At 37.2% G+C, this 16,628-nt stretch overlaps 1 protein-coding gene across 2 annotated transcripts in view; it reads left to right on the forward strand.

The window, feature by feature from the left end:
• The first annotated feature begins 103 nt into the window (after positions 1–103).
• The window catches only part of LOC135682618 (uncharacterized), a 36,731-nt gene continuing 20,206 nt past the window's right edge, over positions 104–16,628 (forward strand). Inside the window, exon 1 of one of the 2 annotated variants that reach the window (XM_065197582.2) lies at positions 104–1,936. In XM_065197582.2, coding sequence (XP_065053654.2) covers positions 1,136–1,936 — 801 coding nt within the window. In that variant the 5' untranslated portion in view covers positions 104–1,135. Of the gene's footprint in view, positions 1,937–6,604; positions 7,631–16,628 lie in introns of those variants that run through there. The other variant, XM_065197584.2, reaches the window with a different exon arrangement.

Here is a 16,628-nt window from a genome sequence, read left to right on the forward strand (position 1 = left end):
TTAAAAAAGGTCATTATTTGAAAGCGCTTGTAACACAAGCTGTCCATTCTGGAAATCACTCTGGAAAGGCAATCTGGAAAGGCAATCTGGAAAGGCAATCTGAATCTTTGCTTACCTAAAATGCACAGCTCTTTTTAAAAGCGCACTTCATAGCAGCAAGTGGTCTTTCTTGAGCAGAGTAAGCAAGCTGCGATGCTTACAAGTTCTTTCAGATTCGCAGAAATACAACATTTCATTTACTGTCCTGCTCAAATTTTTTTTAAAAATCTTGAATTAACATTTTCGATAATTTGACAAAGAATCGCTCTTAAATGTGTATATGGAATTTCGACGTCATTGGTTGCAACGTTATTTTCACGTCACAAGGTATTAAAGACTTAAACTCCAAGATATAATGAGGTGTTTGTTCGTTAATTCTGAATGTAATGCTCAGGCGCATCCCCTGGAGTAGTATAACGTCAGACTCCTGCGAGCAAAATATCAAGGTTAATGGAAAAAGTGATGATAATAACCAAGTTTTTGTAAGTTTTAATGCTAAGGCACTGCAGTTTCTAGACCAGTACCACTGCCCTCTGGCTGAGTAACCGTTTTCTTGCATAACATAACACCTAATGTGACATTTTGAATTACACAATAGGGTCTAAAACTTTGATGATCGACACGTTTCGGTATTCGCCTCGTCCCAGGGGGTCATGCTTTCAAGGATAAGCAGAACCCCAAGTGGCACAAATCTCTTCATCTTCTCAAGAACTGCGTTTCTCTTTTTGAACGAAACTGGGTTGCTTTCAATTGTCTCTTATTGAATTCCAAACAAAACGCCTTTATACGCAGTATATAAGAGGCCGGCCTGTTGAATTCTAGCAGTACCCTTTGATCGGGCGAGGACGAGGAGCATTGAAGTTGTCGTCTGAAGGAGTTTTCTTTTCGAAGATTCTTGTCACCCTTCTTATTCTGAAGTTAAGTTTCACTGAAGATAGAGAATAGCCGCCTGGTGGGTGAAGATGCTGCTTTTATTATCATAGATACCGTTGCGGTAACTTGAAAGAAGAAACATCTGCGGCACTACCCGCGGAAAAGAGGTCTCTCTTATTGATCTTACAACGATTTTGGTACAGCGTATCAGAAATTGACGACAATGTTTTCTTTGGCACATGTGTCAAAAAAGCCAAATGCACGGCCGCAGTTGTACCGTAGGTTCAGCTCGTTGAAAATGACGCCGTCTTCATCAATGGTGTTTATCAATGAAGCCGTTAGTGAATCTCAAACAAGCAATAGAAGACGCAGTCAGCAGAAGGACGCTAAAGAGGCAAGCAGTGACGATTCGAAAGACGACGTCGAGGATATTCATGGTGATCTGACACTGGAACGTGTATTAACCGTTTCTGATATCAAAACCATTGCAGATGGAGAGCCCTCGACGAAGGGTAAACTTCCCAAGTCGATGAGCCAAGAGTTTCTCATCAGAAAGAACGCTGAAAAGAACGGCGGCACAAATGACACCGAGGAAACACTAGCAAAGAAAGCACCTGGGCATAAGCCGAACAAGAATGTGTCTCTGAATCGATGCCATGCCTTGACACACAAACCTCATTCGTACACATTTGGCCAGCCCGTTGATAAGACGCAACAAGTAAAGAGAAGAACATCTTTCAACTTCCTGCGGAGAAATTCAGAACAGCCACAGATGAAAAATAGCTTGAAGAAGAGCTTTTCGAGTGGTTCAAATAGAGATTGTTCCCATTCCAAGATGTTCTTTGCAAGCCAGATTACATCTGGTATTGTAAACTTGCATGGAACCAAACTGATGAGGGCAGTAAGTTTCGGCCACGGCCAGAAGGTGGATAAAATGTTCTTCGAGAGCTACGACTTTCCAATGGAGAACCTTATCTTCGAGGGTGGAGGAAACAAAGGAATGTCCTACGTTGGAGCGATTGAAGTAAGTTTTCGCATTCTTATTTATCAGCACGATAGATTTGACAGAAGGCTTAGCAATCTGCCTGCTTTAGAGAAAGCTAGCATGTCAAATATTTACTCCTATGAGTTCATTTTGTCCCTGGTCGGTTTCAACGATTAAATACTACATCTCTTGTACCGAACAACGCTGAGAATACCGGCTGTTGTCGGAACCCGCTGCACAGTCATTGCTCATATCCGACACAGCTCAGCTTTTGTCGCGTTTACGATTTTTTGGGTCTCTCAGACTCTGGTAGACGCACACCAAGCTGCGCCTTAAGTGTATTTTAGAGATCAAAATTTATTAAAGTAAGGAGGATTTGCTTCTCGATCTGATGCTACTACGCGACCTTTTCCAATGTCTCTTCCTAAGTTCTAAAAGCTAACATAAGCAACATTGTAACAACTTAAATACCGCAGTTGTAGCAAGAAATTTTATTTTTTCTCATTTTTTTTGTTTCTGAATGTTGCCTTTTTCCGAAGAAAGCTCGGCACAAACCAACCTGGCTGTCTTTCGAAAACAGTGGTCCACCGGGGTGCCGGATTGCATTTTATTCTGAAACATATAGAAATGTATACCGATTTGTAGTTTCCGGGTTTCATTTGACATCGAAATGACAGTATGGCCAGTAAATGTGACATGCTCTTTGTTGATATTGATATCGAGTCTCAATATTGACAGGATCTCTAATGATATCTGGGCTATCGATTTCTAGTTAATAATCAAACAATATTGTACAAATTGTTGAACGTGAGAAACAGATTTTGCACATTTCTTTCTCTGTTTAATCAGCTTTTCGCTCTGAATGATGCTGCGCAAGATGGCACCCTTGCCCCTTCAACTCCGGCACTTTCAGATCTTGTGTGTCATGATTTTCCAATACTATTCTTCAATTTTTATCCTGTTCTATTCGAATCTACTTGTACAAGGGTTTTCATTGACGCCGTATTTATTGTTTGTGCACCCTACCTATCGTTAAACAACCTTCTAAACAATGATGTATAAAAAGTCCCTTTCAGAAAGGTTTGTCAATGAGATTTGTAAGTGAATTTATTTTTAGAACTCTAAAGACACCGCATATCTTTTCAACTTGTTGTTCTTGATACCTTCAAACATAGCCAAGCAAATTCGAAACTTTTGGGAAACAAATAATTAGAAAACGACGAATTTGATTAATTCCAATAACCTCTCATTATTTAGTTGATTTTTACTTCAGAGCAAACCGAATGTCATTTTCGTAGGATGTCATTTCTGCAAGGTTGTTCTTGCTAAATCTAGATTTCCTGTTGTTTGTAGCAGCCTTCAAAATGCCATTTACAGAGAAAGACAAAAACAGTTTTGTTTCAAAATTCAGCTTTTGAAACTAGATAAGCATTTTTTGTCTCTAGATGATTTATTCGCAATTTACAATATTTTAATATTGTTGAACCTTTTTATGATAGAAATAACCGAGAACACCTTTCTTGCATCGTCCCATCGCAGGTTGGCAAATTAAAAACTCATAGCAAATATTTTGCGAAAAAGGTTTTTGTTTCGCAAAAACTAGAAGGAGGGGGTGGGTGACATGACCATTAAAGATCAAGCCTGACTTGTCTTACTTTGTCCAAAAACCATTTTGCTTTATTATATTTGACCATGTTTTCATTTTGCTTCGATTAATCCAGAAAATGTAACCCTTACGCTCGTTAAAATAAAATGATGTCACTTTCTAAATGTCGAAATGCAATCCTGTGACGCAATGCATATATTATAATGGAGCAAGAAGATAACGGCTCCTACAGAACAGCAGGATTTCACTGTTTTTGATGCTATTGCTCGGACTGGTTGCCTAGTTAGCAAATTCCAGTTAGAAATGTCCGGTTTTACAAACCCGACGCGTGCTTAGAAACACAATAGCAAGAATGTTTCTGCAACACGATTTTCAATACGGATAAGAAATTTAGATTATCATTGAATGCTTGCATCCGATTGTCAATCACATACCTTTAGGCCGTAAGCTGTGACCAAAAAAGGTGCTCCAAAATCAATTTTCGTTGCCCGCATCCGGGCACAACTTCACGACTTTTTTTTCTTGTTTATAATGTGTAACTTAATATAAAATCAGTTGTTGTCACTTTGACAAACATGCATCTCGTGAGATACGGGGGTCAATAATTTCTAGGTTTTATGACGTCATCGATACAGTCAAATTATTTAAAAAACATTTTTTGACACAGAAACTGCCCTCACCAGCTAGATCACTTTAAGTTAGTATACAAACGTGCAACTTAGAGCGTTTTCAAACGCTTCGTGTCTGAGAAGATGCCTTTTAACGGTTGATGACGTCATCACAACATCATCATGTATTATGGTCAAAACCATCTGTTTTTGTAGTTAACACCGTAGTTAGCAGCATGAACGAGCTTACAGTTGGCAAATGCGAGTAAGCTTGTTCATACTGTACAGGTTATTCTCGTACAGTGTTGAGGAGAGGGGGGGTGGGGGGGTCAGTGGGCCCATAAATAATAACTCAATTGAACAAAATTTCTAAGTAATAATCCAGCCTCCCCATCAACATTAACAAAACATAATATTAGAGACAATAATGACAAAGGTCCATGAAGTCGTGAAGAAATTTTTGTTAAGAATCTCTCATCTTTGTTGGCTAGGGCTAAAGAAGTTCAAAAGCTTCTGAATGTTACGAAATGTGATTGCAGGATAATATACAGGGCAATATGTATGTCATACAGATTTACACTATGGCGTTCGCATCTATTTGCAACAGTGTGTCGGTTGTGGTCCAATTTAGTTAATGAATGGAACATTTTTCATTTTCTAGCCTTTAAGAATTTCTAAGAAAATTTCCTTTTCATGCATTATGGTGCTAAGACATCAGTTAAGCTCAAATTATCAGGTATCAGATATCAGTTATCAGGTATGGTAAGTATGATATTTGATGCGTACATTGTATATCGATTGTATTTAAGAAGTGCAAGGTTGAATGAAGCAGTGCGATATTGAAGGAAACAGAATAAACAGTTGCTTAAAGTATTAAGTGTACTTGTGATAAATTATATCTCTTCCATTAAATATCCCTAAGTCTTGCGCCTAACCCATTTGTTTTTTATTCTCAGTTATTTAAACGTATCATTTTGTAACTGTTATTTTCTTTTTCTTTCTAATTCACAGGAGGGGTGAGAACCATGGATTTTCCGACAAAAATCCAACAAGCTTCTATATCTTTCTCATAAATTTCAACATAACATAACGACATCAGAACTGAAAAAAAGATCATTTGATATATTGAATATTCTTATGTTTATTTAGATTCAAATTTTTTCCATCAAAACATAGCATTTAGATAAACATAGAACCATGTTAAATTTTTGAAAAGAGCAGAGGTTTTCCGACAAAATAACAGTTCAGCTCTATAGTAGTGTTTTTGCTCCCTCTGGCACCCTCTATCTACACCATTGCCACCGGCGCAGTTTAGCCACCATGACAATTTTAGCAACCAAAATAGTCACCCTAGCAGTTTAAGCAACCATAATTTTCAAAAATTTCTGGGGAGCATTCCCCATACCTCCTAGAAGCGTCTGCCTTAGGCATGCTTCATAATTTAATTTTTGTCCTGACCTGGGGCCCATTAATTCTCTCCGTGGCCCTGTTCTCGTATACAGGTTTTGAATCGTTAATGACGTCATCCCTTTATGATTTTTGTACTTTACTTTCCTACATCAGGTTGAAATCAATAATTTTATGAAAAACATTTCAGCTATTTAAGCTTTGTAAACGCGTTAAAAATAAAACAGTGGTAGCGCCAGCTGTAGCAGAGTGGGAGGGTAATGGGCGTGACCCAGGAGACTAGGCCTTTACTGTCTCATTTTAAATGTTTTTTATGCCAGGTGCATTTTCATAGACAAATCTTGAAAAATATGACCTGCCCCTACCCAGTGCATTTTTCATCAATTTTACGAGAATATCTGGACAATGTTTTGCAAGAGGGGAGGGGGGGGATAACCGTCCATACTACCCCTTGGTGTCGCTACTGGAAAGCAAGAATGTCTAAAACAATTGGTGTCGCTACTGGAAGGCAATAATATCAAGAATGTATCAAACAACGATCCATTTGTTTAGCCGACCGCCATGTTTATTTTAAAGCAATTGGTACTTAGGTATTACCCGGACTGTGATATAGGGCCGAGAATAATTAAGCAATATCGGCTTTCGTCATTCCACGTTATACACCTTAAGCGCGGGAATGGTGAAGTTTGAAGCTGAATTTCAAGAGAATTGCAGGTTTTTACAGTTGACAACAAGAGGATTCGTAATCAGCACGAAAAAACACACAGGAAAATGCTTATTAAACGTAGTGCCGGAATGGGGGCAGCGAGACCAAATAAAAATCTGACACAGCTTACGGCCTACTTGTTCACACGCTTTGAAAACGCGCTCTTCATTTGATTTCGCCGCCTATCCTAAGCGGTTTAATAAGTATAGCGTTTCTTTGAAGGCAATCTGTCTCGTTGTGGATTTGTTAACGAGAACAATAGCTGGAACAATAGCCTAAACACTATTCCAGCGCTCCGCCATATTTTCTACAATGCGATAATTTGAAGGGGGACTGGAAACAATAAAAAATCCCCTTGTTCTTATAATCAATCAACGTCGTGACAGATTGCCTTTAAATTCTTCCAAAGATTGTGATTGCTTTCAAAGCCCGTTTAAAATTTACATTAGCCCAGATTTGTATTTTCTGAATATTCGATTTTGTTCTCGCACGGGATGCATTAGAAGCTTGGTGCCCTTGCGCTGTGAATTTCACCCGTGCATTGTTTATTCATAAACCAGCATGCTGTATTACTAATTTTCAAGGCATCCAGTTTGGCAAAATTTAAAAGCCCAAGAAAATTTCACAGTTTGGAAGGAATTTATTCTCAGTGACGTTAATTGTATTCAAAACACATGCATTCCCACGCATTTTGAGTTCTAAACTGTTTCAAAAATCTAGGATCAAAAGGCAATGAATATTCAATGCAGAATCGTTACTTGAACAAACTCAAGATGTCAAGATGGCTGGTTACAATTTCAGTTCTCCATTTCGATATGTAGAGGTGTATAACTTTGTTTTAGTTAAGAGGTTTAGATCACCTCTTTCTTGTAGATACATTTAGAAAGTAAGGCTCTGATTTGAGTCACAATCGCTTCATTAAAAAAACATTGATAACCACAAAAACCGACGTCGAGGGCGGTGACCCAGAAAACCCCCCGTTCTTATTCGACGACATTTTTAAACAAAATTAAATGAGATTAGCAAAATCTTGCCACAGTATCTATCTATGGGCAAGATTGGTCTGACGAAGTCGTGTAGGAAAACAGTCTCTCATAGGGCTGGTATTACAGAACCATAAAGTAAAGATGACGATTATCAATCGACCATTTACAATGACGGAAAGTTCTTGCAGTGTTAAAAAGCAGCGAAAATTCAAATTGCAAAGGAGACGAAGGGATGTTGCTGATGAAACTATAAGAGTTTCACCCATTGCTTCTGCGCCTTTGACGAAAATGTTGATGAAGGCGATTCAGTATTCGGAATGCCAAGATGACACACGCTTCCAAGAATTCGAGTATAATTTCGAAAATTTGTCGTTCGAAGGTGGCGGGAATAAAGGAATGGCGTATGTTGGGGCACTAGAGGTGGGTAGAATGTTTCCTCAGTCTTTTTTGAGATAACTTTATCAACTTTTACCACGGATGTTTTTGATTAAGCACTAAGAACCATCGTATGGGCTGCTCAATCAGCGAAATATTTGCTGAATATACAACTTTCTAGGTACAGGTTAGTGTTCGTTCTGTGACATCTCAGTAAAAGTGTACTGGAAATATTCGTGAAAATCTATAGTCAGGTCAAGACTATTCTTTTTATTGCAACCTAAAAATATTTTTGATTAGATGTTATTGCTCGAGACTTCGTTCTCCTCGCTCAATTACTTCTATCTCTTATGGGTTCTGCATTTTAAATTATGTTTACTTTTGGTTTCTTTAAGTTTTAATTTGCTTTTTACTTCTTACTAGTTTATTTAAGTTCACTTAAGGCTTTCTTCTTCTCCATATCTCTCGCTTAACTTTATTTCAAATCACCTTTTCAAGATGGCAGAACATTTCTTTTTAGATAGCGACAAATACAGTTAAGACATTTGAAGTCGCTCGTGCCATAGCATCTGATTCTAAGAAAAAAATGAACCCCAGCTAAGTTTTACATACACTGTCGCGCTGACAATTTCCTTTTTAACCGTTAACTAAGCAAGTATAATCCAAAACAGCCATCTTCAATTAGCTGCTCAACAGTTCTATTTTCTTACTTTTTCGTTATTTCTGTTTTTACTCTCCGATCACGAAATCACACCTCGCGACAAATGTCGAAATCACACCTCACGACAAATGCTCAAAAAGTTGATAAATGTGTTGATAAAAGTGAAATTTCATACTAAAATTTCTACAGCTTCTTCCTTTTTGCAGATGGAATTTACGGATCGACCTACGTCTTTCTATAGTTTTATTGATACAAGTTGATGTAGAAACAATTCCCGCTTAATACTTGTGCTTCTGTAACCAAAATGTCGATCGGTGCACATCAGCGTTTGGGATTCCTGGTAGCTTCTAGAACTTTCCTGTTTCAGGTGATCAAGTAGGGAATTCTAGGACCTTGTCATCGATCAATTTTGTGCGACAGTACTGTAATCTCATCTCTCCCTCTTTCGCTAATCTCTGTTTTCATTTGCGGATATAAATCGGTAATTAAACATCATGAAAGGGAGAATAAGAAACAGCAGTATTAACATTGCTGATCGTTGTTTTCAGAAAAGTGACACAGAGACGAAATTCAGAGGTCCTGGCCTGAAAATAAACCTTAAATACCGCCCTGTTTATAGGTACCACAAATACAGTAAATTCCCGATCATCGAACCTTCAACGGATCAATGAAATGGTTCGAGATAGTGAATGTTCGAGTTATCGATGGTTTGAGTTATCGAGAGTTTACTGCAAATGACATTTTAAGATATTTGGAAGTCAAGATATTCCACAGCAAATTTCATGGCTAAATTTTTAAATTTGGAAGAGTTATTTAGAAGAATTCTGGAAAAGAACTTTGCTATGTTTGTTAAGATGAGACTGGGAATAAATATCATAACGATAACATGCTTTCAAAAACACAGTTCTTACAATTAGGAGCCAGCTAAAGGTTATGAAATCTTTCCTTCTGGCCAACTACATTTGGATGTAGATCTTTGGCTGAAGTAGGTTGATTTTTCAATTTCACGTCACTGTTATCAATTTTACATCAATTTTAATATGCGCTATGAATTTCATTGCTTTTGATTGAACCATATCATAATGTGGAATAAACGCCGATTTTTCAACTTTGTTTTATTTGTAAGGATTTAATATCCGTTGGTTCAAAATCACATCAAGGCACGAACTCAAAAACTAAATAAAATTCTATTGAAATCATCTTGTTTTTCGGAAAATTGTTGCACTTTTATCATCTAGATTTATATTGAAAATACAGATTCACCATGTTGCATAATTAACACAGTTTGAAAATGTATTTCAACGATTCAAACTTCTGGGTCATTCAACTTGTTACATAATTGCTTCTTTGTCTTCAGTATTCTATCCCTGCAATTCATATTCATTATTTCAAAAATTTACAAAGAGATGCGCTTTTGTTATTACCAAATGTTTTGATAGGAACAACCGCAATTTTTGAAGCTTCCTCGGAAAGATACTCGTGACAGCATTGGGAATTCTACTTACTACCGGGAGAAGTTGAGAGAAAATCGTAATGCAAATAGCCCTGCTGGAAAAAATATTAGACTCGCCTACAAAGGATATAGGTGTTTAGTTTCTGTGAATTCTAGTGTTACTTAGTTCTTGGGTTGTTGGCTAGCCTTAGATGTAATGCCCTCATCAAAACAAGCTGTTGACGAGTAAGTAGCCTGGTGACGAGCAAACTGAAGTGTGACGTAGTTTTTACAATGTACATTTCGAGTGGTTGTGTCGTTCTGATCACTAATGTTTATGCTAACTTGGAAGTTGTACAACCGTAAAAATTATGACAAAGTTGTGGTTACAGATTTAGAAAATATCATCAAAACATCAGTAAAATATATCGTAAATATTTGATGCATATATTATATGATATAAGGCGAATAACAAAGTGCGCAACGTAGACAAATGTTGTAAAAATACACCGAATAGATGAAAAAAATTAGGAAACATAATATTTATGGGTACAATCCTTTTGTTCTAGATTTTTTTGGTCATTATTCTAAGCTTGAGTTATTGTTACTGATGGGCCTAAAATAACAACATAATTATCGAGAATTCTCAATCACATCTCATTGCAAAGTTCCTAGTATCGCAATTTCGGTCGGCACTGGATTTCCCTAATATTATAGCTATTTTACTTTTTTTCTGATGTCTTTTTGCGTCGTGAATGTTGATATGGAACAAATATCAACAACCATAGAGCATTTCCAATCCAAATTACACTTCTATATAGACATAACAAAGTTGAGCCAGTAAATGGGGGAATCGAAACACGTAAACGACAGAATGACAACAGAAGAAGTCGTGAATGGAGTCCACAGAAGCTAAACAACAAGTCCTTTTTGAAGGAATTCACTCTAACAATAAATATAGATTTTTGACTTACCTATTGGCACTGTAGACAGAGAAAAATTGATTTCTGTCTAAAAAATGGTCAGAGGCACAAAATATATGCATGTACAAACAACTCAGCGGATGCAATGTCGGGAATCATGTTTAAAATTGACTCCATAAAAATCAAAATCGTATACAAAATATCTAAATCTAGTATGATTGCGCAAATGATTTCGGTTGTTGACGAGATACCCAGGCCCATCTATTTTTGCCCGAAAAGGGTGTTTAGGTCCCATTTACTGACAAAAGTGGGTGACTCGTTTGCTTCATTTGCCGATAAGTTTGTAAATTTGCCGATAAAGCAAACTTTATGGGAAAAACTTATCGTTTTTGAGCCGGATTTGTTCCGTAGGGGAATGTCACACCCCACCTGCCCCCACTCCCAAAGCTACGACCCTAGTTAATAAGCGGAAACCCCTAGTATACGAAGATCAAACTTTTAGTGAGTGAACTAAGTGTAGTTGGAAGAACGAAGGTATAAAAAGAAGAAGCAAATTGAATGATAAAATATGTTGAATAAATATGGTGGATGATCAAAAACTGTTTTGAATATGGTGTAATTTAATTGATTAGAATCTGTCGACTTAGTAGAGGAGCACGCAAATTAAGATTAAAAGCATTCTTTTACATGCTGATATTGCGTGAGAAGATTCATACCAGAAAGAAATCCAACAATATTTTGAATAATTTTTGGTGCAAAAGATAATTAAAAAAAACAAAGAATTACGCTCCGCTGAAAAGTAGACAATGGTGTTATTATTATTATTATTATTATTATTAAAACATAAGTAGGAAAAGTAGGAAATACATAATAATTACAAAAAAACCTAAACCATATATAAATGTTTTGCAAATCCTACAGTTGCAATGTTTGAATTTTGTTTTCTTTAGATGTTGTTTAAAAACAGTCAAAGAGACTGAAGTTTTCACTTCTACAGGTAATTTTGCCCATGTTCTTGGACCCATGAACCTTACGGTATCTCTACCATAGCATGTGGTTCTCACTTTTGGTAGGATGTGCTCGAAAATATGGTTTTTAACACGGTAAAAGTGAAGTAATGACTTAGAAAAAGTGATGTACAAAGTATCAGGCCTTTTTTAAGCAAAATACATTTATATACAATGACGAACTATATTGCATCCTGTCTTTGGCAACTTGAATCCAAAAGATTTATAGATCGACACCTATAGGCCATAATGCCCCTACGAAAGTTTCTAGGAGTAAATTTATCCTTTTTTGTGAAGGTTTCGAAAAGCTTTACCTTATAAATACCATGGAAGGACAAACAGTTCTTTTTTAGAATAGGGAACATCGCTGTTACGGCCTCCCTTGTCATGGTGGAAATTTTTGAAGGTGATTCTCACACTTGATCATTAGCAACAACCTAATAACAGTAGGTAATTTTATGACGACATCAACCATTGAGTAACCATAGACAGTTTATATAATCTCCTTTATTCAACATCTCTATATTGAATAGACAAAAGAAATGGGCTCGTAGTTATTTCAAATGAAATAATTGGTTTCACAACGACTCTCATCTAGAGGTTAATTGTATTAAGCACTCTTGAGTTTTTGCTTAAGAACACCAAGCCTAATTATATAATTCATAAAGTAAATGCTATGTTAGAGAAACCCCTAGAGGCCAACCCAGGCATTTGAAAGCAAACGTACAGCCACTTAAATGTGATTTATTGGGTACAAAGATACGCTAATTTGATGTGATTCTACTTTGGACAAAATTTAATGTGTCAATAGAAACATAGCTACCCTTACCAACTTGATGTCATGTTAAAAGTCGAAAGAGTTGCGTGGTTCGCTATTCAACAACGCTGGCAATATGGATATTAATCAGAGTATCAACAGTCGCTCGCTTTTCAAGAAAAGGAGCTTTTCGGCTGGAGACGCATCAAAAGGACAAACCAGTTCTTTAAATGACAAAACCAAATGGACGCACGACAATGATCATAGATTTTTCAGACCAGGTACTGTTTCCCAGAGAGCGGTAAAAAAGGCTTTGATCAGAGCAAGTCAAGTAGTTTTCGAGGACTTTGACGAAGTCGAGGAGTACATTTTCGACGACAGTGATTTCCCCTTTGCAAGTCTTGTGTTTGAGGGCGGTGGTAACAAGGGCATGGCTTATGTAGGCGCTTTGGAGGTAAGTCACCTGCTTAAATTATGGGTAAAAAAGTCCTTTAGGTTAAATGAAAAAGCCCAAATACATCCTTCTATGCGAAGCAAATTTAGCCGCGTGGCAATATTTTTAGCAATGAAACTGTTGGGCAATGAAATACTCGCAAAAAGCTAAGTGGCATGGCCAACCCGCTCCCTCTCCCTCCCCCCCCCCACCCGGTGGCGTGGGCCCTGCATTTGCGTACACGCGTACGTCATATATTTATCCACCGGTCCGGCGTATGCATCCACCGTGTATAAGTGACCAAAATCAATGCTAATGGTACAGAAGAATTTGGTATTTGTTAACACCGGTCTTTGCCAGAACATACGGTTAAAGTGCTGCTATTTTAAAACATCGTAGATGGCAGAACAAATTGTAAGACTATCGTCAATAAACCTGGCAAAGTGACGTCATATGTTTTTATCTTTTAAGAACTCTGACCCCATAACTTGAAATAGCACGAAATACTTTCGCAAAGTCACTTATACTTTCACTTTCGAAATTCGCAAAGTCAGTTAAATCTGTTGCAAAATGTCTGAGATATTGCCATGTAAGCGCGGGCCACTTCCCCATCAAACCACTGTCAATTAGCCCTGGTTCTAACTAAACCATAGTAACAAAGCAAAAATGACAGCGCTCCATATCCCAGTCAATTTCAAACCTGATTTAGCTAATTTAGAGACAATTTGTGCTGCTCTCTCAGGTTATGGAGTCGGAGGACTTCTTAAGTTCTTAAAATATATTGACGATGCTTTGCCAAAATACTGTGCTTTTATGTAATCCAACTTTATGAATAACTATCATTGTTTAAAACGTTCACAAAGCAACTGGTGCAAAGGAAATGAGCAGTCCACCGGATTTTATTATTTTTATCTATTATGATGCTGTTGGGAGTTGGGTCTCCATGATTACTGCAATGTTATTTGTGCCCTTTGCAAGGCTGCTTAGGAACCAATTCTATTTTAAACACCACTTTGTTTGGAACGGCTTTGGCATTGAACAAAACGCTAATAGCTCAGCAAACATCTGGTAAGACTATTTGACTAAAAAAAACTCATGTTTTTGGAATTGGTACTTGGATACTTTTAATGAAGATATTAGCAAATTAAAAAATATGAATTAGAAAATCATTAAACGGTGACATGATATTTGTAATGCAACAAAGCTCGCATTGGGCGAATCTTTTCAGACCAGACAGAATCGTGCGATTTGTGCAAAGTCCGACTTACACTCATCGAATGTGAAAATGAAGCGTCACACAGTAAAATTGACACTTACAAACGTATCGATGGAGAGAATAGAGTAAATAAACTGTTCACTGTTAACTGATATTGGAATTAATAAAACATCCTGGAAAAACGTTTATCGTATCTGTACAGTGCGATAAGAAAGTATAGCATTTATGCCAGGTGGACCACGCTTATTTGTCCGCGTTATAGAGTTGTCAAATGATGACGTCATAAATATTTTTTAACATCAGTATTATGTGAGTCCGATTTGTGCGAGTTTGATTACATTATATATGATGAAACAACTAAAACTGGTAGAGATGGTTATTGATTAAATAGCTATGGTGATAAAACGTAAAATTATAGGGCGAAAAGGCAGGGCTTGTCAAAGTTAGATACACTTCTCAGGCTGGATGATTAGATAACTTAATTGCGGACATCAACTGTCCTCATCTGTTCCTAGCATCACTGAGACATCAGGTTATCACTGAGAGACAGCAAATAAGAATACGTTGCATCTAAATATCCGATTAAAATTCCTGTTTGAAGACAGCAACATCGCTAGAAAAATAAAAGAATTCCGCGAAATTTGTAAGCAAGATTGACAATCATAATAATAATAATGACTTACAGTGGTATGATGCGACTGTAAATCAAATTATGCAAAAGATTCATAGGTTCCTAGACGTGTCACGATCCAACAATTGCATCAAATAACGTCGATTTCCCCTTTTTGTAGAATTCCTATGATAACTCGTCTTGCTGTTGGGTGCTGATACCCCCTGGCAATCTTTGGATAGTATGGTAAACCTCCAATTTCATCTAAAGTATGATACAATGTTTCTTTTTAATATCCCCTATTGAAAGTATTTCAATAGTTTCTTATAAAGCCAATTGAAAATGAAGTTTTATCACAAAATCTACCAAAAGAATTTCAAATCCTTGTCGTTCGTTCATGGCTCAAATCCTTATTCTTTGAAGGGTCTGCAGCGGATGGCCCTGCGAAGGAGAAGAAGTTTCACGCAATTCAAAACGATTTAACAACTTTGTAGGCAAAAAAATGTAAAAAGCTGCGAGACAAACTCTGCATAGACGCTTCATAGTTTTGTTAAAATTTCCTATCTACTGTACGTAAGGAAAAACTTTCCAAAAAATACTCCAAAATATTTTAAAAAGTGCCGAGTCGGTATCCTTTGTTATCCCAGGGTCAGGAAAACACCACGGTCCCAGGGATATTGGACACGAGGAAGGTTGTAGAAACAAAGAAAAAGCGAGGAAGGTCTTTTAGTTTTAAAAATTTATTTTGAACCTCTTTTTTACATATGAATGTGTGTGTAGAACTGCTTTGCACTGTAAAGTTTAGGCATTAGCTGTTTATGATTTGCATATTTAAATTATGACACACTTTTGTTGTCAATTTATATAAGCATATAACTATACATCTGCGAGAAAAAAAATCTACATTTGAAAACAGGCTACAAATTTCCTGACCACGCTCATTTAAGCCATGAGGAAGATATTCTCGGCCAAAGGATGATCGACAACTTTTCTGGACTCTGGGTAATCCAATGATTTGTTAATTTTCTTTCAATGATAATAAGCCTGACAGACAATCGCTGGCTCGCGACTCATGATTTAACTTCGATATAGTTCCTCGCTGCAAAGGGGACAAAGTTTTCTCTCTAGCAAAGAGCATTTTTCAAAAATTTAGGGGTACCAATTCCTGGTGCACCCCACGTTCTGGCGTCTCTGCATATGCGCTGCTTGTGTACCCTCATTGCATCATCGCGCCACAAATATTTCAACCTTATAATGCTTGCGTTTTTAAAAATCCATTTGTTTGAGAAACGATCAGCTGAGGCGTAGTATTGCAAATCCGTGTAAGATTCCGTGGTTCGAACTAGTCGAGTCCGCTTATCCCGTCTTTCTAATCTCTGACCGTCACGAATTAGGAAGAAACGGCACCAGAAAGTCTGAGCCTTGCAATGATCTATTTTCATTTCATTTTTCATTTTTCACGATTTCTTATTTTCTGACCTGCTTGGTTTTTTTATGATTGACCTTTGACGCGGAGAGCACTGGGACGGGTTAGAATACACTTCTAACGCTTGTGCCGTCGTTCAAAGGCACAAATTGGAAGTTCTCTTTGTACTGTTGCAAAAATATTCATATTGAATGTTATGTAATGCGCAGATATTATTGCGTAGGAACTAAGATGTGGTTTCACGAAACGAGTTACTTTAAATGGTCTTGATCTAAATTTCCGTAACAATGCCTACCCCTGATCTTGCTTACAATGGACCCGGTAGGGCCATTTTTCTGAAAAGAGGCCGCTCTTTGATATGAGGCGGCCAAGCTTGATTCTCGTCAGCAATGAGAATTGGACGGTGGCCGAAAAGAGTACTGTGCTTTCTTATTTAGTTGTTTTGTAACTGGTTTAAAATCAACAATAAACACAAACGAAGATCATCTAATGTTGGTGGAAAACTAAGCTTTATTCTCGATAAGGGTAACATTTATTTTCCTTGACGAGACCAGGGGCGGATCCAGAGCAAATTTGAA

Source organism: Rhopilema esculentum, unplaced genomic scaffold (assembly GCF_057945365.1).
Source record: "Rhopilema esculentum isolate cy_ngs unplaced genomic scaffold, ASM5794536v1 HiC_scaffold_33, whole genome shotgun sequence".
Lineage (NCBI taxonomy): Eukaryota > Metazoa > Cnidaria > Scyphozoa > Rhizostomeae > Rhizostomatidae > Rhopilema > Rhopilema esculentum.